Here is a 27,313-nt window from a genome sequence, read left to right as displayed (position 1 = left end):
ACTCTGATTTCAGTCTCACATGTTGAAAACTGTTAGTTTAGCAGCATCAGAACCTGGGGAGAGAGAGGACACCCCTTTTGCACACTATGAAGCAAGCATTTTGTTTTCTGGCAACCCAGTCAGATGGGCGGGGTGCAAATAATAAAAAAATTTGCTGTCATTATTTCTGTGACCAAGAGTCTAACCCTGCATGCCCATGAGAGGAGATTAATCTTTCATTTCTTTTCTTTGCCTTCTTATTATTTTGCATATAGGATCTTGCTCCAAACACTTCAAACAAATGTGCCAATTTTTTTATTTAAAAAAAAAAACATTTCCCATAGGGTTCTCCCGCCCCTTGGATGGGGTTAAGGAATCAAAGCCTTGGCAAAATTTGGTTGGCAAGCAAAGGATGGACCCTGGACAGACCTTGATAGGCCTGAAGCAGCTGAGTGGTGGAGGCAATGAGAAACCTGCTTGCGTTACGGGTGCAATCTGGTAGGTCGTGTTGGGTCACGTGAAGCAAGAAATAATATGGATTCTCCTCTGATGCAATCTTGCACCAATAAAATATCAGCTGGCTGGTAACCCTGTCGTGGACTAGTTTCATTTGTACACAGCTCAGCACCACCAGATTAACCACCATTAGCAATGTCACTTGCCAGCCCCCAACTTGAGACATTATCTGCATACCACAGCCCAGTGGTGTAGTAATGGGGGTGCAGGGGGGTGCGCCGCCCCGGCGACAGTCTGCGTGGGGGGTAGCAGGCTGGACGGGGCTGACCACCTCCGGCGCCCACTGCCATCGAGGAGAAGCCCTAATGCAAGCGAAACTGCCTCACTCCGCGGCTTGCTCACGGGGTTTGCCGCATCGCTACGTCGTATGCCTCCTGTGCACGCATGCGTCGTGCGTCACAATGCGCACATGCGGTGGGGTGCCTTCGAGTTTGCCGCCCCAGGCAGCCAGGCGGCTAGCTATGCCACTGCCACAGCCAATTGTGGAGCTAAAACCATTGCTCAATTAATGTGCGCGCACACAAAGAATGGATTCAGGTTTGAAAAAGCAGAGTTCCAGAGTTTCAAGTTACATTAATAAATGTATGCATGTTGGGAATGCACAAATAATGTCTGAAGAGTGCTACATACGTATACAAGCTTGTCATGGATGCGCAACAAACTATTTAATAAACCATCCGCCTTAAACAGCAAAGTGATTGTGAAGGGCTCAATTTGCTCCTTTTAAAATACAGTAATTGGCAATTTGACATATCACTGTCTTTCTCCTTCTCTCTCTTAGTGGGAAATGGAAACCTGAGGTAGTATGATTTGCCTGTAAGGGGGGGGGGACCTTGTGCTTTCAACTGTCTTGATTGTAACACAACTTTATGGCTTTTCAGCAGAAATTCGTTTAGCTGGTTTAGGTTACTTTGGTTTTCCTCCACAACATTCACGTTATTTCAACTCAACAAAATAATCAGCACCCGCAGCCACATTTACTAGGTAGAAATACGTCCCTGCTGAGTTCCATGGGACTCACTTATCAATAAATGTGCTTAGAGTTGCAGCCAAAATAAGTGACTTAAACTGTATCAACGCGAACTGTTTCTACAGAATAGTTTAGAAATCACCATAGAAAAAGCTGCTGATGGAGTTTTAACCAACGGTCATTACATGTATGAACGACAACAAAACGAAGCATGTGTAGCTTTAACAAAGTTACACAAAAGCACATTAACAAAGTTAGGACAGAATTTGCTACTTCAATACCAGTCTGCTGGGGGTGCAGATTTGATATATAAATAAAGTGTCAAAAATATTCATTGAACATCATATCTCACCACAAATAGCATACTCCAAAAATTTGGAGGTGTGTGTGCCCCCAGTCACCAGAGCATATCATTAACTCCAAAGATTATTACAGTATCTTTTAATCCAGAAAATTACATAGAAATATTTGTGCAGGGCCTCTTAAAAGTTTCTGCTAGTTATATAAATTAACTGCCTGCCTTATTAAAAATGTAAAAAGCACAAATGCAACACTCAGCAACAGTGCAAAACTAAAGTAGATATTTTATTTATATAAAATGTGTAGTTCAAAGGGAGGTACCTGTTTGCTAAACCTTTATGTGCCATATTGAATAAATTTGTCTATTTCAACAGGACCTTTAGTGAATTGCAAGTCTTAACATGGTCTACTTAAAAAAAATACTTGGATGAAGGTATTGTGGGGATGTTCATCAAATTTTCAGATGACACCAAACTGAGATGAATTACAAATTGACAAATTAAGTGGACAAATGTACACTTAGGCAGGAAGAACCAGCTACACAAATATAAGGTGGAGATAGCTGGCTTGGTGGTAGTCCATGTAAAGACAGAGAGGAGATTTGATAGCCATCTTCAAATATCTCAAGGTCTGTCTCACAGAAGATGGAGCAAGCTTGTTTTGTGCTGCTCTGGAGGGTAGGACCCAAACCAATGGATTCAAGTTACAAGAAAGGAGATTCCAACTAAACATCAGAAAGAACTTTCTGACAGTAAGAGGTGTTCAACAGTGGAACAGGCTCCCTCAGAAGGTGGATGACTCTCCTTCCTTGCAGGTTTTTAAGAAGAGGTTGGGTAGCCACCTGTTATGGATGCTTTAGTTGAGATTCCTGCATTGCATGGGATTGGGCTACATGACTCTCAGGGTCCCTTCCAACTCTACAATGCTATGATTCGTTTAGATTTCTCCTCTCCCCTAAATGTTGGAATACTTGTAAGTAATGCTACTGGTGCTAATGGAGTTTCTTTTAAACTTTGAGGAACTCGCACAGCAAATAATTCATCACGGTAAAAGAGGAGTGGGAAGCCAGCGGCCCTCCAGAAGTTGTTGGACTCATGTCATCCTTGACCATTGGCCGTGCTGGTAGGGGCTGATGGGAATCAAGAGTTTGGCAATATCCAGAGAACCACAGATTCCCAACTGCTGCACTAAAAGCAGAAAAACGTGTTAAAAAGTGGCTAATACCTTCAATATATTAGATCTCTCATAGATAGATAGATAGATAGATAGATAGATAGATAGATAGATAGATGATAGATTTTTAACATCCAGAAAAGTGGGTTTTTAAAAGAAAGAGAAAGAAAGAAAGGGCAAAGAAAAATATATTATAAAAACTGTACTAGCCTTTAAAACTTATTTAAAATACATTGCAGAACATGAAATAATTTTGATTGATTGATTTTTTGCTAGTGCCATAAATGGAATAATAATGCAATCCATTAAGTTTTTCATTTGGGCATTTACTTTTCATTGAATTTGATATATTTGGCTAGTTTTCCTCAGGCAACAGCAAAGTATGTCATTTTCAGCTGGCCAGCCTATGGCACAGATAAGGCCCAGCATTGCTATGTTGCTCTGTGCGTGATGACAATGGTGCTGTTTGATACTCATTGGTGCAACACGGCCTCCTCCTTGTGGGCCTTGCACACTCTTTGTGTCTGGTGGAAATAAAGAGGAGGAAAGGAGCTCCCCCCCCCCTGGACATACATCTGCAAAGGCCCACCAGCAACCTCCATGATGAGGACTCCCTCAAAGCTGGAGCCAGCTTCAGCATAGATGCCAGAAGCAGCACAGACTGTAGGGGCCTGAGGCAGTCTGGACAGGAATGCTCCTGGGCTTAGCTATGGCACAGAGTGAGGCCTGCCCATTTCTGCTGCCTGTTCTGTTCAGGGCACTCCCCAATCAAGGAAATGCACATAGCCGCTGGTTAACTCTATGACGTCAAACATAACACAGTCATTTCTATGGCTCTGAATACACCACCACCACCACCACCAATTTAGTGTCCAGGCAGCTATTCCCAGTCCATGGTCTACGGAGAAGTTGCAGCAACAGGGGACCACTCCGCCTCCACCTATTTATGTACTTTTCCCCAAAAGGCTGCATGCATGCAGCCATAGACTATGCCTATCCTCTGCTCATCCCTCTTCAGTCCCCTCCTGGGTCTGGGAGACAGTGGTGGGGAAGCGCCTGGCCTCTCAATTGCCCGACCTGCCTCTTCCTCCTCTCCTTCCAACCCATCGTGTGCTCCACCTGAAGCTTTCCCTGCCTCCAACTCTTGCCTCTTGTCCAGCGCAGTTCCCCACAAATCACTGGCACTCTCTCCTGAGCCAGACTCCAGCCTCGCTTCCCCACCACTGGCTCAACAAACTCGAGGACCTATACGCAAATTAGGTATGATGGGTTGTTCACACTGTAGTTCACACACCGCAGCAGACACCGTCTCATATATTGTACTTGCATTGTGTGACACACAGTTGCCAAAAACAAGTTGGACACTACTGGTGTTGTTCAATAGTTACCAATACAATTTTTTGGACAACATTTATGATCTCAGGATTGCTTGTGTAACATCAACACACAAATCCCTCCCTGTTTTTTTAGAATGTATTACCAGAAATGGATGCTTGTGTTTTCAAAACTATGCCACAAACTTTTACTTTTCTGTAAATCACTCTTCACAAAAAGAACTGTAAAAATCACAGGTAGGGAAAAAACTGATTTGGATCCAGCAACCAGCATGTTCTTAAGTGACTGGCCATAAAGCAAAAGAAGGCATGAGCTACCACTGAGCTAAACCAGACATGTGAGCAGTTTTGTGCCAACACTTAATTTTACTTGTAGTGTTGTTACCTGTAGAAGGATGGCTAACCTTTCAGTTAAAGGGGCACATAAAATTATTGGGATCCATGTAGTCTAGTCCACCAGTCTGTACTTTGCAGCTGCTTGGAGCTGTGAGACAATAGCTGAAATTTAACTCTGCTTGGCTCTGCTGACAACTCTGGGCAAGCTCTTTCAGTGGCTCCTGAAAGGAAGGCAACACCTCCGCTTTGGGATCTGGCAACAACACCAGAATATGGTTGGATACGACTGTCGAAACCTTGGTGTATTCATTCGCATCCCCAGGGACAAAAGGCCTTTCCTTTTTGCCTACAGTTTCTTTCTGCTTTGGTAGTACAGCCAGAGCTCCGTCTTGGTTGACTTTGTGAACTTCCACGTAATCTGTGGGTTTTGTAGACAGGAATGGCGGCCTTTCTGGTGGGAGTAGCCACAACCCCACTTGGCCGTGCTGAGCATTTGAGAGTAGATCTGCTGCTTTCTCCAAGTTGGCTGGTTTTCTTTCACCAAGAGTCTCAATGAGTTCAGGATATTGCGAACAACACTTTCCTTCCTCGCTCCCCTTCCTGTTTATATTCATGGCACTGACTGCCCTTTTACATACATCCACTGTGTCATGGTAGGGACATTTAGACGTCTGACAGTTAGGGAGCTGACCTCCACACCACGTGGATGGCCTAGGTTCACCACTGTTAATCCAGGGGAGCTGACCTTCAGCGCCCCCTTTTGGTGACTCCTGCATGCTGTTTCTATGAGCATTTTGCACCCCATAGGTATCTGGTATTTTCAATTCCAAGAGCGGCTTTTGGGCTTCCTTGCGCTTCTCTGCCAACAGAGAAGGGCTCTCGCAGCTTCCCCTTCCCGAGTCGCTGTCTGTTTCCTGGTGCACCAACTTCACATTTTTATTGGGGTGGCTCTTTTCGGTGCTTGGCATGAGCTGCTGGTCTTCGCTGTCATCTATCTCCAAAAATTCTACCAGCAGGTCTTCATAGCCCGGTGTTGGAGGGAATCCCTGGCAACCAAGAGCACTCAGCAATTCTTCCGTTTTCCCTGCCTGGTGTGAAGAAACATACAGGGGGAAATGGTATTACGCCAAGGGTAACCATAATATTTGCATTATGTACCTGATTATGTCTGAAAATGCAAAGGAGATAGATGTGGTGCAGAGCACTCGCAAGAGCCATGCATGCTTTGATCTGAATTCAAGCAGATTAGCACCAGCAGAAGTGTTAACAGGTTAAAGCTGTTAAAGGCTTCCAAGGAGGTGTTTTCTTTTACCCCCTCTAAGAAAATGCAAGACAGTAAAAAAAAAAAAAAAGTGCAAAACTTCTCTAAGTGCCCAAACACTTACTTCTAGTAGCTGGGTGTCAAAGCCTTTTATCTTTGGTCCTGGTACTGGTGGCAGAAGGCAAGCCACCATGCTGAAAAACAAGAAAGAGGGAAGGGGTTGGAATAAAGAAGTGAAGGAAATCATTTGGTTTTGTACTTGGTTTTGTTTTCTTCTGATAGATTTGAGCATACAGAAAACCCTGCCTGCTGGAAAAACAAATATCCATGTCTGTAAAGAGGGGGTGTTCCAATAAATTGATTTTACTTGTCTGTAAGATCTCAGGCGGCACCCAGGTGGCGCTGTGGTTAAACCACTGAGCCTAGGGCTTGCTGATCAGAAGGTCGGCGGTTTGAATCCCTGTGACGGGGTGAGCTCCCGTTGCTTGGTCCCAGCTCCTGCCAACCTAGCAGTTCGAAAGCACGTCAAAATGCAAGTAGATAAATAGGAATCGCTACAGCGGGAAGGTAAACGGCGTTTCCATGTGCTGCTCTGGTTTGCCAGAAGCGGCTTTGTCATGCTGGCCACATGACCTGGAAGCTATACGCCGGCTCCCTCGGCCAATAATGCGAGATGAGCGCGCAACCCCAGAGTCAGTCACGACTGGACCTAATGGTCAGGGGTCCCTTTACCTTTACCTTTACAGCGGGAAGGTAAACAGCGTTTCCGTGTGCTGCTCTGGTTTGCCAGAAGCGGCTTTGTCATGCTGGCCACATGACCTGGAAGCTATACGCCGGCTCCCTCGGCCAATAATGCGAGATGAGCGCGCAACCCCAGAGTCGGTCACGATTGGACCTAATGGTCAGGGGTCCCTTTACCTTTACCTTTAAGATCTCTTGAGTGAAGATGAATTATACACCCGGAAACTTGTTTTTTTTGTGTTTGTGGATTGTCAGAATAGAGCACTGGCGGCAAGCTTCAGAGTTCCACTATGCATAACCCCAACTGGATATTAAATGTATGTTTGCATTTATCATGTCTGCTATTTTAAAAAATTAAATAGCAGTTGGTGGAGGAGATGGAAGAAGAATCACAGCTGCGACCACAATGTATGGAGAAGGCTTTCCAACCCTTCCCCCCCATGCTGTGGCAACAACTTTGCTTGTTTTCTTTTTTTTAATACACCACCTTACAATGTCAGAAGTAGCAACTTACTTAATTTTTTTCAAAGCCAGTGTCCAGATCATGACCAAACATACGACAAACGATAAAAAAGCCACAAAGATCCAAACAAGCATATCCTTCAGTCTGAACTCTAGGAGAGAAAATGAGAAGGGATTAAAATTTGTGCAGTTAAAGAGTTCATTTCAAAACATTATTAGCTCAGGGCACGTGGCATCTCTCTACCATTTTACTCCCACAACAACCCTGGGTAGTAGATCAGCCTGCAATGCCGTGATCAGCATAAAATCACCCAGTGAGCTCGGTGGTGAGATTTCAGAACAGGGAGTTTCAGCAGGCGTAGTTTACATGACAAGCTGTACCTGCACAAAGTCTCCTTTCTACACAAATAAAGGTGCAGAAACTTTGCCTTCTTTTGCATCCGGCCAACTTGATTTAGTTCAAGGGCAGTCAACATGGATACAGATGTTGCAAATGCCAATTCCTACCATCTCTTTCAAATCAGAACCAGTGAAGGTGGTGAAGGTCCTGTGTGAGTGCCTGGAGGCGGTTGGAGGATGGATGGCGGCTAACAGATTGAGATTGAATCCTGACAAGACAGAAGTACTGTTTGTGGGGGACAGGAGGTGGGCAGGTGTGGAGGACTCCATGGTCCTAAATGGGGTAACTGTGCCCCTGAAAGACCGGGTGCGCAGCCTGGGAGTCACTTTGGACTCACAGCTGTCCATGGAGGCGCAGGTCAATTCTGTGTCCAGGGCAGCTGTCTATCAGCTCCATCTGGTACGCAGGCCGAGACCCTACCTGCCTGTGGACTGCCTCGCCAGAGTGGTGCATGCTCTGGTTATCTCTCGCTTGGATTACTGCAATGCGCTCTATGTGGGGCTACCTTTGAAGGTGATCCGGAAACTACAACTAATCCAGAATGCGGCAGCTAGACTAGTGACTGGGAGTGGCCGCCAAGACCACATAACACCGGTCTTGAAAGACCTACACTGGCTCCCAGTACGTTTCTGAGCACAATTCAAAGTGTTGGTGCTGACCTTTAAAGCCCTAAACGGCCCAGTATGCCTGAAGGACCGTCTCCACCCCCATTGTTCTGCCTGGACACTGAGGTCCAGCGCCGAGGGCCTTCTGGCGGTTCCCTCACTGCGAGAAGCAAAGCTACAGGGAACCAGGCAGAGGGCCATCAGAGATCAGAGAGATAAATAACTACCTGACATTTAGAAAATACTGTACCTAAAGGCAGCCCTGTTTAGGGAAGTTTTTAATCTGTGATATTTGATGTATTTTAATGTTTGTTGGAAGCCGCCCAGAGTGGCCGGGGAAGCCCAGCCAGATGGGCGGGGTATAAATATATTATTATTATTATTATTATTATTATTATTATTATTATTATTATTATCCCTAGTCAACATGGCTACTGGTCAGGCACGATGGGAGTTGTAGTCCAAAACTTCTGGAAAACACCAACTTGGCTCCCCCTCCTCTAGCAATCTGGAACTCACACAGCTAATATCTTTACCAAGTTGTCAGCTGAACTTGCCCAGATTTCCCAAAGCAGACCACCAGACAATGTTTTGTAAGATGCATGAGTCTAGCCCCAGCTTCATCACATGCCAGCCCTATCCTTGTTTCATTATGTTGCTATTATCATTGAACTGTGTTTTCTTTTGTGATGTGGGATTTTATTTTTATTCAAAATAGAAAAGCAGGACATGAATAACAAACTCCTCATCTAGGCTTTCTAGCACTTTCATATGACTGGGGTTAATTAACGAAAGGTCACCCCCCCCCCCAGCAGTTGTCCTCACCTTTTCGGAGCTTAATAAAACTTTCAGGACTCCAGTCGCTCCACGTTCCATGATCTGATCTGCAGCGAACTTTGGCAACATACTTTTCTCCTGGATTTACACTGAACATCTTATATGTTGTTCTCTGACCAACAAATATTTTCTGGAAAGATAAGAAGAACACAGATATCCGTGACCCTGTTTTTTCAGGTACTGTTTCTGAAACACAGAGCATTTGGCTACTACCAAAGATGCTTCCAGGCAGCCACTATTTTCAGATGGGATTAACTGGTTGCACAATTAAAGTTGATTTGGCATTCTTGCACAACATACCTTCAATTCTTCCCCCAATTAGGCTGTGTGTGATAAGGAAAATGCAATGGAAAGTGTTGGAGAAAAATTGCTTGGGCACAATGTTGTACACCTCTCTGTAAACAAACCAGGGTGTGTGCTCATTAAACAGGTTGTCAGAAAATAGGGGTGGGGGCAACACCCAATTCAGTTCACATGTAAAGGCATATCTGCCAAATCCACACTTTGTGAAACCCCAAGAGAGCTGAAACTCAACTATCCTTTGAAGTGTACACTAATCTGAATTTTGTGATGCAGTCTTCCAACCAATGTTTACAAAATGACCGCTCCCCACATCAAATGGGGGGCACCTTTTGAGTGTTCGTGCGCAGCCCCCCCAGATCTCGGTGTGGCTCCTGGTAGTTTGGGCTGGCTGCTTCCTCCCCAGGGTGGATACCTGGAGGTCTCCGCCTACCTCACCCAATCACCCAATCCCACCTGGGGAGGCATTGTCAGGGGATTGGCCAGGTAAGGGGAGGGTTACAACAGAAGGTGAACCTTACCTGTGAAGCAGCAGTTGGCTCCCACCCTCCCCTCCCTCAGTTAAGTCTTCTTTTACAGGTTAACCTCTTCTCTACAGGTACGCAGGCGCTGCTATGTCAGGGTTGCTGTTGAAGGGCCGGAAAGGAATTTTCCTGCATTGGCAGGTTTGCCTTTCCTGTAGCAAAACGTCACAAACTTTGGCAGTTTCAGGCCTTTAGTCTATCTTCCTAAATGGGGGGGGGTGAAGCGGTGACCCACGCCCCCTTTGCAGCGGTGATCCCAGGGTTCCCCGTTAAAGGGGTATTGAGGGGAGGCATTGGCCATACGCCGAGAGGTTGTCATTGCTCTCTCCTCCAATGGCGGCAAAACGGGGGGCGGGGCTCTCTCTGCTTGAACATATGTTCTCCAGAGCCAGCCTAATCCCCACACATTCTGGATAACCCTGATGTCTTCCAGATCCCCGGCTGGGAACTGGGTCGGATAAACGCCCAATGTCTGAGCCAAGGTCTCTCTACATCTGAAACTTAATAAAGTTGTGGCCAATATTAATCCCATAGCACATTGTCTTGTGTCATTGTCTTAAGTTGTATTTTAACCAGTTGTTTTATATTTCGTGTTAGCTGCTCTGAGCCCGGCTTTGGCTGGGGAGGGCGGGGTATAAATAAAAATGCATTATTATTATTCCGCTCGGGGGTCGCCTGGGGTTGGGGGAACTCCTCCTGTCCACGCAAATGCATATATTAACGGGAAGTGTGGGTAAAAATAAACATGTTATTGAAAGCAGCATATAAGAGTGCATCATTTTACATAGAAAAGGCTTGCAGAACTGTGTGTATGTTAGCTGAAGCTGCTGACAAAAATGTGTTTATTGGGATAAATTCACATTAAAATGCTGGTGGATGTTAATGAGGATTATCGATTGAAAATGGCTGCAGAAATGTGGAGAAATGGGTTTAGAATTGGGAAAATGAGAAGGTATTTTCCCAGCCGAGAGGGCTGAAACTGGCAAATCTACACATCCCCATCTGGAAGTGGCTCAAGAGCTTTCACCATTCTCACCTCCCATTCTTGTCCCCCTTCAGGCTTTATATGTAACTCATATTCTAGGGTTAGCCAACCAGATCTGATGTCGCCCAGCGAAGGTGGAGACCAGTTCAACAACAGATATTTTCCATATACTTTTTTCTCAAATTCCAGGGAGAGATTTTCAGGAGGGTCTGGCTGAACTGGAAAAAAAGAAGGATCAGAGAATATTTATTGATCAAATGTATATAGAGGGCCATCAATCCAATCTTCTAAGGAGGGTTACACACCAGATATAATCACAACACAATATTTTAAAATACAAGAACTTTAAACAGCAAAAAGCAACAATGTAAAAATTTCCCACTAGCGGAGAAAGCTCAGTTTAAAAGCACACTTAATGAGAGTTTAAGTTTTGTTTAAAATGTCATTAGAACAGTGAAGGCCTAGAGTTTGTTTTAAAAGGTCTTGGTACAAAAAAAGAGAATATGATTATTTATTAAATTCATGCCCTTCTTTATAGATAGAAACAGAGGCACACTTCAAATACCTCACATCAAGAGCAGCTTTCTTTCTTTTTATCTTCATAAACTTTCATCAGAATTTTGGTGTGAATTTCTCCTAATAAATACATTTTTTGTATGCAGTTCTGGCTAATGCACACATTTTTGCAAGCAGTTTGCCTTAATATAATGCATTTTTGTATACTATTTTCACTAGCATATGCATTTTATTTACTCAATAGGTATATGATCACTTTTGCTTAGTATATGCACTTTTGCTTTGTCAGAGAAATGCATTGCAAAATTCAGAGAAGTGCAAATTTCAAAGGATAGCCGTGCGTTTCGATTTGCCTTCCAGTTTGTGAAGTGCAAACTGGATAGTTTCTCATTAAAATGCAAACAAATATTCTCCCCTATCCCTTATCAAGACACATGACTGATCATATTTAGCTGATGGTATATAAGATGCATATAGAATTCTGGGTCACAACTCTTAGGACTGATGGGATTCCCCCCCTGCCTTGGACACTTATGCTTACACCACATACCTATATTAGCCACATCCACATAATAAGGCTGAGATGAAATACTGCCCATCTCATTAGTCGCTGTTATGGTAAAATTGTATGTCATCCAAAGCGAAGTATGTTTTTTATCAAAATGACAGGAGTTGGGGCCCGCTGTTATGTAGTCCGGGCATTCGTAGTATGCCCTGTCTCTGAAAAACACAATGGTTGGCAGGAAAGATTGAGAAGGTAATACAAACACAACATTCTCATTACACATCACTTAGAAAAGAACCCACCTTCTTTCAGAGATGCAGATTGAGACAACAGTAAAGCCATGTGTAATGCCTTACCCTTCCTTGTTATAGAACAGAGTGTAATTGCTCGGCAGACCTCCATCGGAACTGGGCTTCCACCAGCAAGTAAAGGTTTCTTTCTCAGGTGAGCGACATCTTATTAACTCTGGCTTCCCTGGAGGTTGGCCTGGAAAGAAAGAGATAGGCAAGTCCTTTGGGCCAATAGGGTCAGAGTCACAAAGGTGGAAGGGATCGCAGAGGTCATTCGGTCCAACGTCCTGCTCAATTCAGGACCTACAAAGCAGGATGCAACTAGGGAAACCCCGAGATATGGATGTCCAGAATCTGCTTCAAAACTTGCGATGATGGAGAGCCCACCATCTCCTAAGGCAGTCTGTTTCACTGTCTGCCAGCTGTTACCATTAGGAAGTTGCCTAATGCTTAGTCAAAATCTGCTCCTTTGCCATGCTAACTGCAAGCAGGGAGTGTAAGAGCTGTTCGGCAGTGGAATTTGCTACCAAGGAGTGTGGTGGAGTCTCCTTCTTTGGAGTTATTTAAGCAGAGGCTTGACAGGCATATGTCAAGAATGCTTTGATGGTGTTTCCTGCTTGGCAGGGGGTTGGACTGGATGACCCTTATGGTCTCTTCCAACTCTATGATTCTATGATTTGCAAGCTTCTCACAATGGGCATCTGGTTGGCGACTGTGAGAACAGGACTAGATGAGCCATTGTCCTGATCCAGGAGAGGAGTTCTTATGTTCTTACGGTACTAACTTATTTGGCCTTTCAAAACAGAAAAAAAAGATGAGTGATTGACTCACCACTGGGGAGCTGGAGGTAAGTTTCTGGGCTCCATTCGCTCCTTTCACTATGCTCTGTTATACAGCGAACCTGAAAAGTATATTTCACTGCTGGGTGCAGCTGGGATATTTCATACTGTGTTTGCTCTCCAACAAAATGAGTCTGGGAAGCAGTAAAGACAAGGGAAACTAAGAGAATTGTAGAGTGTAGCATTGGCAAGAACACCTGATTTATTTCCTTCATTTTATCCATCCTGGAAACAGAATCCTAGTTGCAATCACACAGATCCATTTGCAAATACATATCCTAGGAACACCGAGAAGCTACCTTACACCAGGCCAGGTTGGAACACAGAATACAGGAAAGCTGTTATACAGGTGAAACTCGGAAAATTAGAATATCGTCGAAAAGTGCATTTACAGTGGTACCTCGGTTTACAAACACAATTGGTTCCGGAAGTCCGCACTTAATCTGAAGCGTACTTAACCTGAAACGAACTTTCCCATTGAAAGTCATGGAAAGTGGATTAATCTGTTCCAGACGGGTCCATGGAGTACTCAACCTGAAGTGTACTAAACCCAAGGTATGAGTGTAATTGGTTCCGGAAGTCCGTACTTAACCTGAAGCATACTTAACCTGAAGTGAACTTTCCCACTGAAAGTAATGGAAAGTGGATTAATCCGTTCCAGACAGGTCCGCGGAGTACTTAAACTGAAAATACTCAAATGGAGGTGTACTTAAACCGAGGTATGACTGTATTTCAGTAATGCAACTTATTATTTTTTATTTTTCTTTTAATTTTTACAAATGCTTTCTTTTGGAAATTCCACAGTAATAAAACAAAAACAATAATACAAAAATAAACATCGCTATTACATTTCATTAATTACATTCCATTTATAATTGACCCACCTAACGACAAATAATTACAATTATAACAAATAAATGCTTGACATATCTTGCTTTGCATGTGATGCATCTATCTCATATATTTGTATCACCTTTTAAGTGGCATTACTGAAATAAACACACTTTTCGACGATACAGTATTCTAATTTTCCGAGTTTCACCTGTATACACAAGTACACAGTCAGACTGTCATATATACACAGTCAGATCAGGGGCGCCAACTCTATGGGGCCGAGGTTTCTTTGGCCCCCTCAAAATCTGTTGGGAGGGGGCCGGGCCCCTCACAGTTGAGGGGGCAGACGATGCCATGTGTAAAGATATAGAAAAACCACAGCTATAGCACAACAAATGGTATGTCTGGAAAGTTTGGATCAAAGATGTCCAAAATAAAGTCAGTTTGGTGCATCTGGATAAACATGATGGTGTAATTAAATGTACATGGCGGTTTTTAAAGTCTTGCTTTGCCTATGGCATACTTCCTCTGGCCACTGTGTTTCAGGGCCTCCTTTGCAAATAAGGGAACAGCAACAGCATCTGCCTTCCTCTCCTATTATAAGATGCTTGTGAATGAAATTATGGAACTCACTTACCTCCCATTCTTTCTCTCCTGTAGGCTTCAATCGCAATTCATAATTGCACATTTGCCCTCTTGTTCCATCATCAACCAATTGAGGCGGTGACCATTTTGCCCACACATACGCTCTCTCTTTCAACTGTTTGACTTCCAGAGATAGGTCTGTGGGAGGGCCAACCTTAGCTATGCAAAGGAAACAGTCATAAGTCAGTATTGTTTGCTTCTTCTGCCAAGGACACCTCTTTCGGCTATTCTGTATGTGAACTAATAGAATCAAATCAAAAGGCAACAGGGAGAATATATACAAGGAGCTGCTGCATATTGAGCTACAGGCCTATAGCCCTCCAGATGGCATTGAACTCCAACTCTGAAAAGCCCCAGTCAGAATGGCCAGTGGTCAGGGAAGATGGGATTGGAGTCCAACAACATCTGGTTAACATTTCCTGAGTTAGATCAATAGTTTGTCTAGGCCAGTACTATCTACGGATGGGCAAACATGTCAATTTGGGTTTCTCTCAGTTTCTGATTTTTCCATTGTTAGGTTTTGGTTCTCCGGTCTGAAGCTCAACATCAAAAAAACCAAGATCATGGCCACTGGTCCCATCACCTCCTGGCAAATAGAAGGGGAAGAAATGGAGGCAGTGAGAGATTTTACTTTCTTGGGCTCCTTGATCACTGCAGATGGTGACAGCAGTCACGAAATTAAAAGACGCCTGCTTCTTGGGAGAAAAGCAATGACAAACCTAGACAGCATCTTAAAAAGCAGAGACATCACCTTGCCTACAAAGGTCCGTATAGTTAAAGCTATGGTTTTCCCAGTAGTGATGTATGGAAGTGAGAGCTGGACCATAAAGAAGGCTGATCGCCGAAGAATTGATGCTTTTGAATTATGGTGCTGGAGGAGACTCTTGAGAGTCCCATGGACTGCAAGAAGATCAAACCTATCCATTCTGAAGGAAATCAGCCCTGAGTGCTCACTGGAAGGACAGATCGTGAAGCTGAGGCTCCAATACTTTGGCCACCTCATGAGAAGAGAAGAATCCTTGGAAAAGACCTTGATGTTGGGAAAGATGGAGGGCACTAGGAGAAGGGGACAACAGAGGACGAGATGGTTGGACAGTGTTCTCGAAGCTACGAACATGAGTTTGACCAAACTGCGGGAGGCAGTGGAAGACAGGAGTGCCTGGCGTGCTATGGTCCATGGGGTCACGAAGAGTCGGACACGACTAAACGACCAAACAACAACAACAAAGTCCTCATGAAAATCCATTGGATTTTAGTGCCAATTTCTCCTAAACTGCATTTAGCATGCAATTTTCTTTGATATCATCACAGGGGCTCTGAGCAGATAGGGGCCTAGAGTCGTGGATTAAGTCTATTTTCGATAGCGATGGTGGTTCTGAGGCTCTATTTCCCCCCTCTGTTTTTAGAGAGAAGCACTGCAATGTAGTATTGGGGCCAAAGAACTGAGCTCAAATCAGAAAGACTCCAGTTAAAGCTCACTGGGTGGTCTTGAATAGGTTGCCATGTCTCAGGGCTACCACACAACCCCCGAGACCCACCCAGCAAATGTCAGGCATCAGAAAGGGCTACAGTGGTCACACCCTGCTTGTAGGCTACCCTACATCTAGCTGGCCACGTCAGAAAACAGAATGCTGGACAAAGATGGGCCTTTTATGTCATCCATTAGGGCTCTTTCTAGGCACACTGCAGGAACAGGAAAGTGCTTATTGGAGATTTAACTCCATCAGAGCACACAAGGCTCATATTTGCTAGACAAGTCACCAAATGACAGATTGTTAGAAGTGAGTCTTCACCCATAATTTTTTTTTAATTTGTATTCTGCCTTTCCCCCTGACAGGGACTCAAGGTGGCATACAGCTAAAAACATAAAAAGCAATCTTTAAGAAGCAGTTAAACATTAATAGACCATATGTGTTCTATTAAAACATATGGCTCATCCATCCTGGCACCAGCCCTTTCATCACAAACAGTCAGTTCCCAAAAGCCTGTTTGGACAAGGAAGCCCTTCACCTGCTGGCAGAAGGACAACAAGGAGAAAGCCAGTCTATATGGAACAGCTTACGCTGGGTATTTCAGTTACATAATTTTGTTATGTCTAATTCCATTGGTAGATTGTGAAATGGTTATTCACATGCATATCAGGGACAGCCAATGTGGGGCACTCCCAATGTTGTTGATCAGAACTCCCAGCATCTTTGACCATTGGCCCTACTCACTGGAACTGATGGGAGTTGGAGTCAAGCCAGCTTGTTGGCTCTCCCTGGTGTAAGGTTACATTAACCATTTTTGTCAGGACTTGGGGAGGTTACCCTCTCCAAAATGGTAGGGGAGAATGTGATGCTAATGTCTAATACCAAGATGAAGGCCTACCAGTTTTGTGTGTAGAGCACACTGCTTTGTGGAAGTGAGTCATGGGCAACGTACAACCATCAAGAGTGATGCTTTGAACACCTTCCACATGTGCTGCATTAGGAAAATTATGGGTACCACATGGCAGGACAGCGTTTCCAACAAATATGTGCTCTCCGAAGCCCACATGATGTCTACGCTGGCTTGGCCATGGCCACGGAATGGAATTTGGCAGGATCCCCAAGGACATGCTCAACAGGGATGCTTTCCCAATTTTAAGTTGCAAAAAGGGTAAGGATGTTTTGAATGCTCACCGTTAACAAGCCGTGTGTTTAGAGCAAGCAGCAGAATCAGTGCACCTGATGGTGACATCTCCAGCCTCAGGTCAGCCTCACCTTCCTCCTTTTCTTCTTCCACCACCTCCAGGAAGGAAGCAAATCTCACTAGGAAACAAACAAACAAATAAATAAACAATAACCAGCCACAATTACTAAAGGTCCTTGATGGTGCACATTCATTGTCCAATGTTTTTGGCCCATGAATAATTTTCACACCCCCAGGTGTCACCCAACAATTTATAATGCTTGTGTTTTAGACAGAATCGCTAGCTCTGGAAGATGAAGGTGGAAGATTCTGCTTAATATAAATCCAATCAGACATTAGGAGACTCCAGGGCTGAATTAGGTTAAATACAGAGTCTAACTTTAACAGTCATGAACAATCCATTTTCTTGTAGGAAGGCAAAAGTTGTTTGTTTTTTGTTTAATGAGCAAAACTGCGTATTACTCCGATGAACCACACTGAGATCTTCAGAGGAAGGGTGGAATATAAAAGAATAAAATATGAATGGAAACTGCCAAGCCTTAGACCGGAGCTTAACTAAGCTGTTGAGAGTGTCCCATGAGCAGAGTTGCATTAAGGGATGTTTCTACCAGTGAAAGGAGAGTGACCTTTCCCCTCCTCCTGAACCCTTTCTGCACCTAAAAATTCTGCTATGATGGGATCCTTTGGAGCAGGATAAAAAGGGGAAAGAACATAAGTCAGTGGTGGAGCATCTCTTTGCATGCAGAAGGTCCCAGGTTCAATCCCTGGCATCTCCAGGTAGGACCGGGAATGTTCCTTGCCTGAAATCCTGAAAAGCCACTCAATGCCAGTCAGTGTGGACAATATTGAGCCAGGTAGGCAAAAGGTCTGACTTGGTATAAAGCAGCTCTGTAGGTTCTTATGAGAGGTGGTACAGCTGGTTGCTGGAGAAAAGCAGAGATGGGTGAAAAAGGCCACCCTGCTCTAGAACCATAGAATTGTATTGTTGCAAGGGACCCTGAGGGTCATCTCATCCAACCCCCTGCAGTGCAGGAATCTCAACTCATGGTTCCCCATCCAATCTGAAACCATACCAGACCCTGCTTAGCTTTGCAAATGTGCTAACAGTTTTATTGCTGCACCTCTAGCAGGTGTCTTCTCTGGATCCCAATCTGTTCTCAAAAGCAAGAGGAACTCTTTCATTCATTAGGGCTAGTTGGGCTCCAAGCCCAAGGGTGTATCTTTGGAGACCATTAAAATTGATATAAATTGATATAAAGCTGAATGATTACATTGGCATGGAAGTCCAAATGGAATTTAATGACTGGTGTAGAATTTGGAGTACTTTGGCAAAGACCTCTGAATTAGACTTGTTCTTTACTTTGCACTTACTATATAAATGTGTTGATAATTACAGCTTTGGTTCCCTGAGCTATTCTCTCCTCTCTTCCAAGGCAGCCATCAGCTACCGTGTTTCCCCTTTTTTAAGACACCGTCTTATTACTTTTTTTTCTCAAAAAACCACAGGGTGGCTTATTTTTGGTGGGATGTCTTACTGGTATTTTTATTATGAGTCTGAGGGAAGGGAGGTGTGCGTCCCTGGCCCAGCCCTCTCTCCCCAGCCCTGGGATGTTCGCAAAGGGCTGCTCTCTCTCTCCTCTGATGTGGGGACTCACTTAATAGCAATTTGCTACACTGGAGCTTCTTAAATCTAAACCAGTATAATGGAATCTATCTGTGTGATACAGTCCTAGCAGTAGCCTATACGTAAAAGCAAATAAGAATCTCTACTAGCCAGCTGCCCAAGACTTAAGTTCCAACAGTCTGAAGTTCCAACAATGTACATAGCTGCCAAGTTATCCCTTTTTTAAAGGGATTTTCCCTTATGCTGAATAGGCTTCCTCGCGAGAAAAGGGAAAACTTGGCAGCTATGACAATGTAACACTTTGTAGTGCTATCACTGATAGCAAAGAAGGTACCTGCTGAGAACAAAGAAGCCAGCTAAACAGCAATTAAGATTGCTGACTTGGTAAATGGTAGCAATTAAGAAGCAATTGAGCTAGCGAGGTGAGTTAAATTTTTGTGGGTAAAGGAAGCTAGAACCGGCAGTTTAACTTTTGTGCTCGCAAACAGCAAGACGGAAAAAGTCCTTGATTTAAAAAAAAAGTCCCCAAGGCAAGGACTACGATCCAGACTACTTACAAATCCTTAAAGGGGCAGCTCCACAGACAAGCAAGCATAAGGTAGAAAGGAAGGCTGCTTTATTCCATTCGGTAAAAGCAAGGAGACAACAATCAGACACAGGAGACTGCCGTCAAGAGGAAATCAACAGGCAACTCATGGGTGGGCGCATAGAATGGAAGGGAAAGGTGGAGGGAAGCGAGAGGTGGGTTCTCTCTCTCTCTGTGTGTGTGTGTGTGTGTGTGTGTGAGAGAGAGAGAGAGAGAGAGAGAGAGACGCGCACACGGAGATCTCCCTTAAAGGGAAAACAGCCTTTGCATTCGCGAGGCAGCGGCTTCAAAAGCTCCTCTCCCGTCAAGAGGAAATCAACAGGCAACTCATGGGTGGGCGCATAGAATGGAAGGGAAAGGTGGAGGGAAGCGAGAGGTGGGTTCTCTCTCTCTGTGTGTGTGTGTGTGTGTGTGTGTGTGTGAGAGAGAGCAGAGAGAGAGAGAGAGAGAGAGAGAGAAAGAGAGAGAGAGAGAGAGAGAGAGAGAGAGAGAGAGAGAGAGAGAGAGAGAGAGAGAGAGAGAGAGAGACGCACACGGAGATCTCCCTTAAAGGGAAAACAGCCTTTGCATTCGTGAGGCAGCGGCTTCAAAAGCTCCTCTCCCGTCAAGAGGAAATCAACAGGCAACTCATGGGTGGGCGCATAGAATGGAAGGGAAAGGTGGGGGGAAGCGAGAGGTGGGCTCTGTGTGTGTGTGTGTGTGTGAGAGAGAGAGAGAGAGACAGAGAGAGACGCGGGGGGGGGTGGAGAGACAGAGAGACGCTCACACGTAGATCTCTTCCTTAAAGGGAAACAGCCTCTGCATTCACGAGGCAACGGCTTCAATCGCCCCTCTTTTCTTCCTCGTGCCTTCATCTCCTCCCCACCCCACTTTTCTCCTCTTCACCAAGTACAGCTTACACAGGGGGTTATTGCTACTGGGTGAAGGGTCTATCAGTATGTCTTATTTTCGGGGTATGGCTTGTATCGCGCAATTGCTTAGAAATCCTGCTATGGCTTATATAATGACTACGTCTTAAAATAGGGGAAAGACGGTAGTCGCAGTTAATTTATGAGCTCTCTCACATTTTCCTCATAGCACTTAGAGGAAGTTCCTTTTTCTTTTCTCTGAAATACTGATCAAGCAAGTAGCTTATTCCCTCCCCTAACACAAACAAGTCACAAGGGATTGTAGAGAAGCTTAATTAATTCCTTGCATCTGTGAAAGATTCTGGACCAGGCATCCCCAAACTGCAGCCCTCCAGATGTTTTGGCCTACAACTCCCATGATCCCTAGCTAACAGGACCAGTGGTCAGGGATGATGGGGATTGTAGTCCAAAACATCTGGAGGGCCGAAGTTTGGGGATGCCTGTTCCGGACTGATATCCACAACTGAATCCAAGGCTTTCAGGAAAGGTGTCTGAAGGCTAGAGAGGCATTTTTCTCCCTTTGCCATGAGCTGACATCATGAGCTCATGGAAAGCCATGTTCTCATCTTCGATCTCTTTATTTTTTGTAGAAGAACACTCAGTGCCACCCTGCATTTGGATCAGAACCATGGCACTGGGAAGGGTGGCTTAACCCTTTCCTTCTTACCATTTTCCAGATGAGAACCACCTTTCCCCGAAACTGCTATGGCCCCCCATTAGGCCTTATCCAGATACAACACACACAAACACACTTTTTCTTTTTCTTTTTTAAAAGAAACCAATATGGTGTACCCCTAGGAAAGTGGAGGCGGGTAGGAAAAAAGTGAATTGTTCATTGCCAGTGATGTTGCATGTGGTATCTGGTAGGTGCCACAACGTTTGAGGCAAGCACAATCTACATTCTACTCAATGCTTGCATGGGCAATCGATTTGGCACATGCTAAGCTCTTCTTCTGTGCCTTTCCTTCCACTGTCTCCCTTTTCCTTCCCTTTGCTCGCAGACACACAAGACAGGAACTCAGATTTCTGCTGGGCAAGTCTTTGCAAACAACCCCTGGAAGCAGGCATGCCATTTTGGATTTCACTGGGCCTGGGTGGCATTCGGGTGCTTCATAAGCCAAAACAACAGGTGGGCTAGAGTTCCTGAATCGTGTGTAGTTAAAAAATCAGGCATGAGCATTCCCCACAAATACCAGGCTCCACCAAGACAACAAGGGGTGTGTGCACTGGTGACACAACCAGGGCCGTCTTAAGCATATCTGGCGCCCTGGTGCGAAGGTCCCTCCGGCACCCCCCCGCCCCATTTTCCAGCCCAGCTGTCTGGTGGGCGCAGCAGCCCAGCGCCCCCCTGGTACATTGCACCACCCAGCCTTGCCTTAGGGCTGGCCCTGGACACAACCTACTGAACAAGCACAGCTTTTTGCAACATAGAGGTTTTGTCTGTAATTGCTTCAGTTAAGCACAGCCCTTCCTTTCCCATTTAATTAAAAGAGAAAGCCCCTTAGAGTCTAGAACAGGCATCCCCAAACTGCGGCCCTCCGGATGTTTTGGCCTACAACTCCCATGATCCCTAGCTAAAAGGACCAGTGGTAAGGGATGATGAGGATTGTAGTCCAAAACATCTGGAGGGCCAAAGTTTGGGGATGCCTGGTCTAGAAGACTACTTTTCACTTCCCAGCAGGGAAGCCTTTGTTACTGATTTATTCATTTTAGTTTGAATCAGGCCGACTTGAAAACACAGACAAGATAATGCAATCATGCAATAAACGGTCTGTGGGATGATACTTTGAATCATGCATATATTAAGCACTACGGTAATAACTTCCCTGTGCAATTACAGTTCTTTTCAATAGCACTACTCTGTGTTGTGGTTTTCCCCCCTATTTGAGCACTTAGTGTATTTAATTTCCATTTGCTAATTGTCTCTTTGCTTTCAAATTCAGTCGTATGTTCCTGAACATTGTATTAGTCACTTTCCAAATCTCTTTGTGTCCCATCTCTCGGTATTTATTTTCTTAAAGTGGAAGTTGTGGGAGGACAAAGAGCCCACCCCGAAGACCAATTCCACCCACAGACAACTGCTTAGTATGCCACTCAGCCTCCCTCCATGTCTCCTTCCTCCTTCAAGTCTCTCCTCAAAACACGCCTCTTGAAGTGCAACATTTACAGCAACAACAGTTTTTAAAAACATTTTAAAAAGGATGGTGGTTGTATCTGGACCGGGGCCAATGCAGTCGGGGAGAGAAGGTTTAACTCCCAACCATGATGGCAATGATCTACCTCCACAGTTGGAGGCAGTACGGTTACTGGAAACTCATAGATTTGCAGAGTTGGAAGGGGCCATGAGGGTCATCTAGTCCAAAGGCTCAGACCTGTGTTTTCTCTGTAGAGGGAAGTTTTTTTAAAAAGGTTTTGATATCTGTTGGAAGCCATCCAGAGTGGTGGGGCAACCCAGTCAGATGGGCGGTGTTTTTTATTGTTGTTGTTGTTGTTGGCACAAGACAAGTGCCAGTGTCGGTGAGCCTTGCCCGGTACTTAGCGTTCCATTGGTTCCTGCGTTCCGTGTCTTTGTTGCATCCCAGTTTCACACTGTGACATAATCAAGAAATGGTACATGGATGAATGGGCAGGGCTATTTAAAAATGAGTAGGTGTGATTCTTAATGGCTTCCATTCAGTGCTATGGAACAATATAACTAGGCTGCAATCAAAAGCAGTATTGGGGGGAAAGTGAATTTGTTCTTCACTGGAAACTGGGGCCACAAGTTGCTTGTTTCCCAACATTGTGTTCCTAATGTTGTACGCAATCTTGGGATCTTTGGATAAAGGGTGATATAAAACTAAACTAAACTAAACTAAAGGATTGCTTGAGTTTCTTCCCCCTTAGTCAGCTTCCTCCTCCTCAGTCTCAGTGTTGCCCTTGTAGAACTCAGCAGAGAAAAGGGGACAAAATTAAGAGTTGTTGTTCCCTCTCATTGGCTCAGGCGCCACCTACTGGTGACCTCCCTGCCTTCCACCCTATCTGCCTCAATGACCACTGGAAACGACTGCTACTCATAAATCTGAATTTTCTTCCGATGACTAGAAATGGCGTACATCAGGAAGGTCAATGTTGTGCAATCTTCACCTGTTTTGTTCAGCATCGATACTAAACCAGGAAGTGTATATTCCTCCTCACTTAGAGCTGCAATGGGATCAGGCCCGGCTCTAGGTGTAGTCCCAGTGGCGCGGGGCGCCAGGGCGCCAGGCCAGCAGGGGGGTGCTGCGCGCTGCGAGGGCGTCGGAGCAATCTCCGCGCCTCAGCGCCAGGGCGCCCGACCTGCTGGAGACAGCCCTGAATGGGATAGTGGTGTTCATCACTGAAATACCTCGTTTGACAGTGGGGCAGCATAGATAGACTCTAGATAGATAGATAGATAGATAGATAGATGATAGATAGATAGATAGATGATAGATAGATAGATAGATAGATAGATAGATAGATAGATAGATAGATAGATGATAGATAGATAGAAGCCCTAACTTCTGGCAAAAGACTGGTATTGATTCGCTGGAAAGATAACACATGGCACCCTTTGAGCAATGGGTAGAAGATATGACAACTCTTGCAATATACAAATGGATTGCTTTTAGATGCAGATTGTGTATAGATAAATACAATGATATTTGGAATGCATTTATAAAAAAGATAAAGTTGTGTTTCTAATTTTACATTAGTTTGCACAATTGCATTACTTATATACCCATATGCTACAGAAGTCAAAGGGTTGATATGTCTGGCTATTTCCGCATTTCATACAAGCGTTCTTTGTATAAAGACTCTACCGTGCAAATGTATGACCAGGACATCATTCTGCACTTATGCAAAGAGTGTCACGGATACATAAGAAACCAGTCTACTTACTGGATTAATTTGCTTGTTCATCTTCGGATTTTTCATGGAGGCCTGCCAAATCAGATGACTACCTAGAAAGAAGGAGGGAAAGCTTTTTGAATATTAATGTTCAAGTCAAGGAATCTCATTTTCGTTTCAAAAGTAGATTGAACTGGTGGCAGGGGAGAAACTCTGTTGGCTTATATAAAGCTTTGTTGACTTATGATGTGCAATGATTTGTCCCTTAGAGGAAAACAAAGCACCCTAAGGCTGCAATCCTACACTAATCTACTAGGAGTAAACCCCAGGACCCTCACTGGAGCTTACTTCTGAGTAGACAGATACAGGATTGCACTATATTTTCTTCAGTTTCCTCTTTATAATGGGAGAGAAGAGAAAAACTGAAATAGAGGAAACTGTGAGATTTATGTGTGCGTTCTAGCTTCTTGACTTTATGAAAGGCAATGCCATTTTATATACAGAACACACAGGGACCATAATTCACAATCCAAATATTTCTGAACATTCCTATTGAATTCACTCAGACTTTTCTGGCACAAACCAAATGGGAAGTTCACTTAAAGGACTTAACAACAACAACAACAACAATTTGATTATTCATACTCTGCCCATTTGCCTGGGTTTCCCCATTTCATAATAGTTGCATTGATTGCAAATGGTGAAGATTTGCAAAGCATCATTTGAAATGACATAATTAGGTAGGCAGACAGATACAGGACACTCCCAGAAAATATGTTTATTGAGCATTCATCCTGATGTGACGGGAGGGAAGTTAGGCGACATTGGCTATTTGATGAGCATTCACTCCTACATGTTGACGTTGTGTCAAAGCAATAATTGTCCCATGCCTAGCAGTGCCTTTTCCTGTCACTTTCCTTATTGGAAAAAGTCTGCTCTTTGGAGGAAGCAGGTTTCTTGCACAAGAGATTACATTGTGCAACTTGAATTTGCCAGTATGTGATCGAGTCCTGCCCCCAAACAGTGACAGTCTGGAAGTGGCCCTAGAGATTAGAAATGGATGGAAAATGGAGCAAAATAAATATAGATATATCGCTGGATCATGAATGCAACTGGGTATTCACAAGGCCATGGCTTACAATTCTCACTGTTCTTTTATTACACAAAGATTCCACTTAACATACACACACATGCAAGGACTCGTATCCTTAATCATGTTTCACTTCCAATGCAGTGCACTCTCCTGTCCTCTAGAGGGCTCGCACGCTCCAGAAGGCTCAGTGTGTGCCACCCCCTCCCCAGCCAAGTCCTTGTCAGGTGCGAAGTTATAGTTACCATACAGCAAGCAATTAATGCAGAGCTTGGGTTAGGAAACACACCTACCCCCATTCATTCTATGGCAATGGCCATAGAACTGCTCCCTGATCTGTTTACACAGCTGGTATTTGCAGCAGGCATTATGTTGGTCTACATCAGGCATCCCCAAACTTCGGCTCTCCAGATGTTTTGGACTACAATTCCCATCACCCCTGACCACCGGTCCTGTTAGCTAGGGATCATGGGAGTTGTAGGACAAAACATCTGGAGGGCCGCAGTTTGGGGATGCTGGTCTACATCAACAGGCTGCTTCAAGTTTGGGGATCACAGAGGAACTCCCTCCTCCCAGTGCTCAGAAAATGACAGTTCTCTGCTGACCTCTTTCTTCCTCTGTCATACACCCCCCTTGAAGCAATAGCCCTTCTCTCCTTTTCCATGCACGAGTAAGTTACCAGTGCAATGGTCCGTGGCTAGAGAAAGGGCAAAGAGTGCACTGGGAAACAGCTGAGATCCTTCAGCCATTACACTAGAACAGGCATAGGCAACCTTGGCTCTCCTGATGTTTTGGAACTACAACTCCCATGATCCCTAGCTAACAGGGCCAGTGGTCAGGGATCATGGGAGTTGTAGTTCCAAAACATCTGGAGAGCCAAGGTTGCCTATGCCTGCACTAGAACATTATTCATATCAAGATGAGTTTTTACAACCACTCCGGACACTCTATGCAAACTATATAAGGCAAGGGTTGGGGAGCTCAAACAATAAGTTACCAAATCTCAGTGTGTAATAAACTTGGTGGTAAGGATAAAAAATCCAGCTTTTCGCCCAAAAAGTACAGCACACTGCAAAACCGGGTTAGTTGACAGAAGCACCTTGTGCGTGCAAGTCTTGTGTGTGCAGCAAGCCTCTTTGTGTATAGTAGATGCAATAAAAATGGAATATGATAAGCTATGTTTGTGTTATGACAAAGGCTTGAGCAATCTTGCCTGATGTAGCCCAAGCTGAAAGATTATGTGATACAGAGTTCAGAAAAACAACTTAGGGACATAAGAAAACCCTGCTGGATCTGGCCAATGACCTATCTAGTTCAGATTCCTGTTGTCATGGACTGGCGGCATGCAGATGCAGCAGCTGGGGAACCCCCAAGGGGAGACGGCTCAGAGCCAGGGGATTGGTGGTGGGACGACGAAGAGTGGTCAGAAGGAGAAAAGGGAGAAGACTGGGAGAAGGAGGTGATGGAAGCTGAAGAGGCAACAGGGCAAAGGAAGCAGCAGCAGGTGCACCCTACACCAGTGGTTTTCAACCAGTGTGCTGTGGCACCCTGGGGTGCCTTGAATGATAGTCAGGGTGCCGTGGGCAACAGTGGCCTCTGCCCCTTTCTCTCTCTCCCTCCTCTGATGCTCAGAGACCAAGGGTGGCTGTGGTGGCTGCCGAGAGGCCTCCCAAAGAGAGGAGAAGCTGAGGGAAGACTTCACATGGGAGTGTGTTCGCAAAAGGGTGAGAGGCTGCCAGCTCTGCAGGCAAGGGGTGACATAACTGGGCTCCTGAGCCCCACAGGGGTGCTGCAGAATGAATGTAGTTGGTCAAGGGAGCCTTGGACAAACCTCTGCCCTACACCCACCATACTGTTCCTATTATACTAGTTTGACCATTTAAAAGGGTAAGGTAGGGCTGTAGTTTAGTGGTAGAGCATCTGCCTTGTACACAGAACATCATTGGATCTCCAGGTAGGGCTGGGGAAAACCTGAAGTGTTGCTGCCAATCACTGTGGACAATATTGAGCTAGATGGACTAATGGTATAAGGCAGGCATCCCCAAACTGCGGCCCTCCAGATGTTTTGGCCTACAACTCCCATGATCCCTAGCTAACAGGACCAGTGGTGAGGCGTGATGGGAATTGTAGTCCAAAACATCTGGAGGGCCGAAGTTTGGGGATGCCTGGTATGAGGCAACTTGCTGTAATTAAGAACTTCGGGATGCCCTTTCCCCCCTTGGTTAGCT

General features: G+C 44.8%; 1 protein-coding gene across 4 annotated transcripts in view; it reads right to left on the bottom strand.

The window, feature by feature from the left end:
* Positions 1-305: 305 nt before the first annotated feature.
* Positions 306-27,313, bottom strand: part of PRLR (prolactin receptor) — an 83,136-nt gene continuing 56,128 nt past the window's right edge. For 2 of the 4 annotated variants that reach the window (XM_035100528.2, XM_035100530.2), the window contains exons 2-12: positions 24,047-24,108; positions 17,016-17,144; positions 14,345-14,511; positions 12,866-13,007; positions 12,101-12,230; positions 11,790-11,959; positions 10,775-10,941; positions 8,903-9,044; positions 7,125-7,224; positions 5,994-6,063; positions 306-5,696 (exon numbers count right to left, since the gene is read on the bottom strand). In XM_035100528.2, the coding sequence (XP_034956419.2) occupies positions 4,680-5,696; positions 5,994-6,063; positions 7,125-7,224; positions 8,903-9,044; positions 10,775-10,941; positions 11,790-11,959; positions 12,101-12,230; positions 12,866-13,007; positions 14,345-14,511; positions 17,016-17,144; position 24,047 (2,235 nt within the window). In that variant the 5' untranslated portion in view covers positions 24,048-24,108 and the 3' untranslated portion in view covers positions 306-4,679. Of the gene's footprint in view, positions 5,697-5,993; positions 6,064-7,124; positions 7,225-8,902; positions 9,045-10,774; positions 10,942-11,789; positions 11,960-12,100; positions 12,231-12,865; positions 13,008-14,344; positions 14,512-17,015; positions 17,145-22,515; positions 23,402-24,046; positions 24,109-27,313 lie in introns of those variants that run through there. The other 2 variants (XM_035100529.2, XM_060280327.1) reach the window with 2 other exon arrangements.

This window comes from Zootoca vivipara, chromosome 11, assembly GCF_963506605.1.
Source record: "Zootoca vivipara chromosome 11, rZooViv1.1, whole genome shotgun sequence".
NCBI classification, from domain to species: Eukaryota; Metazoa; Chordata; class Lepidosauria; order Squamata; family Lacertidae; genus Zootoca; species Zootoca vivipara.
The sequence above is the reverse complement of the archived record's forward strand: the minus strand, read 5'-3'. Positions and strand labels throughout refer to the sequence as shown.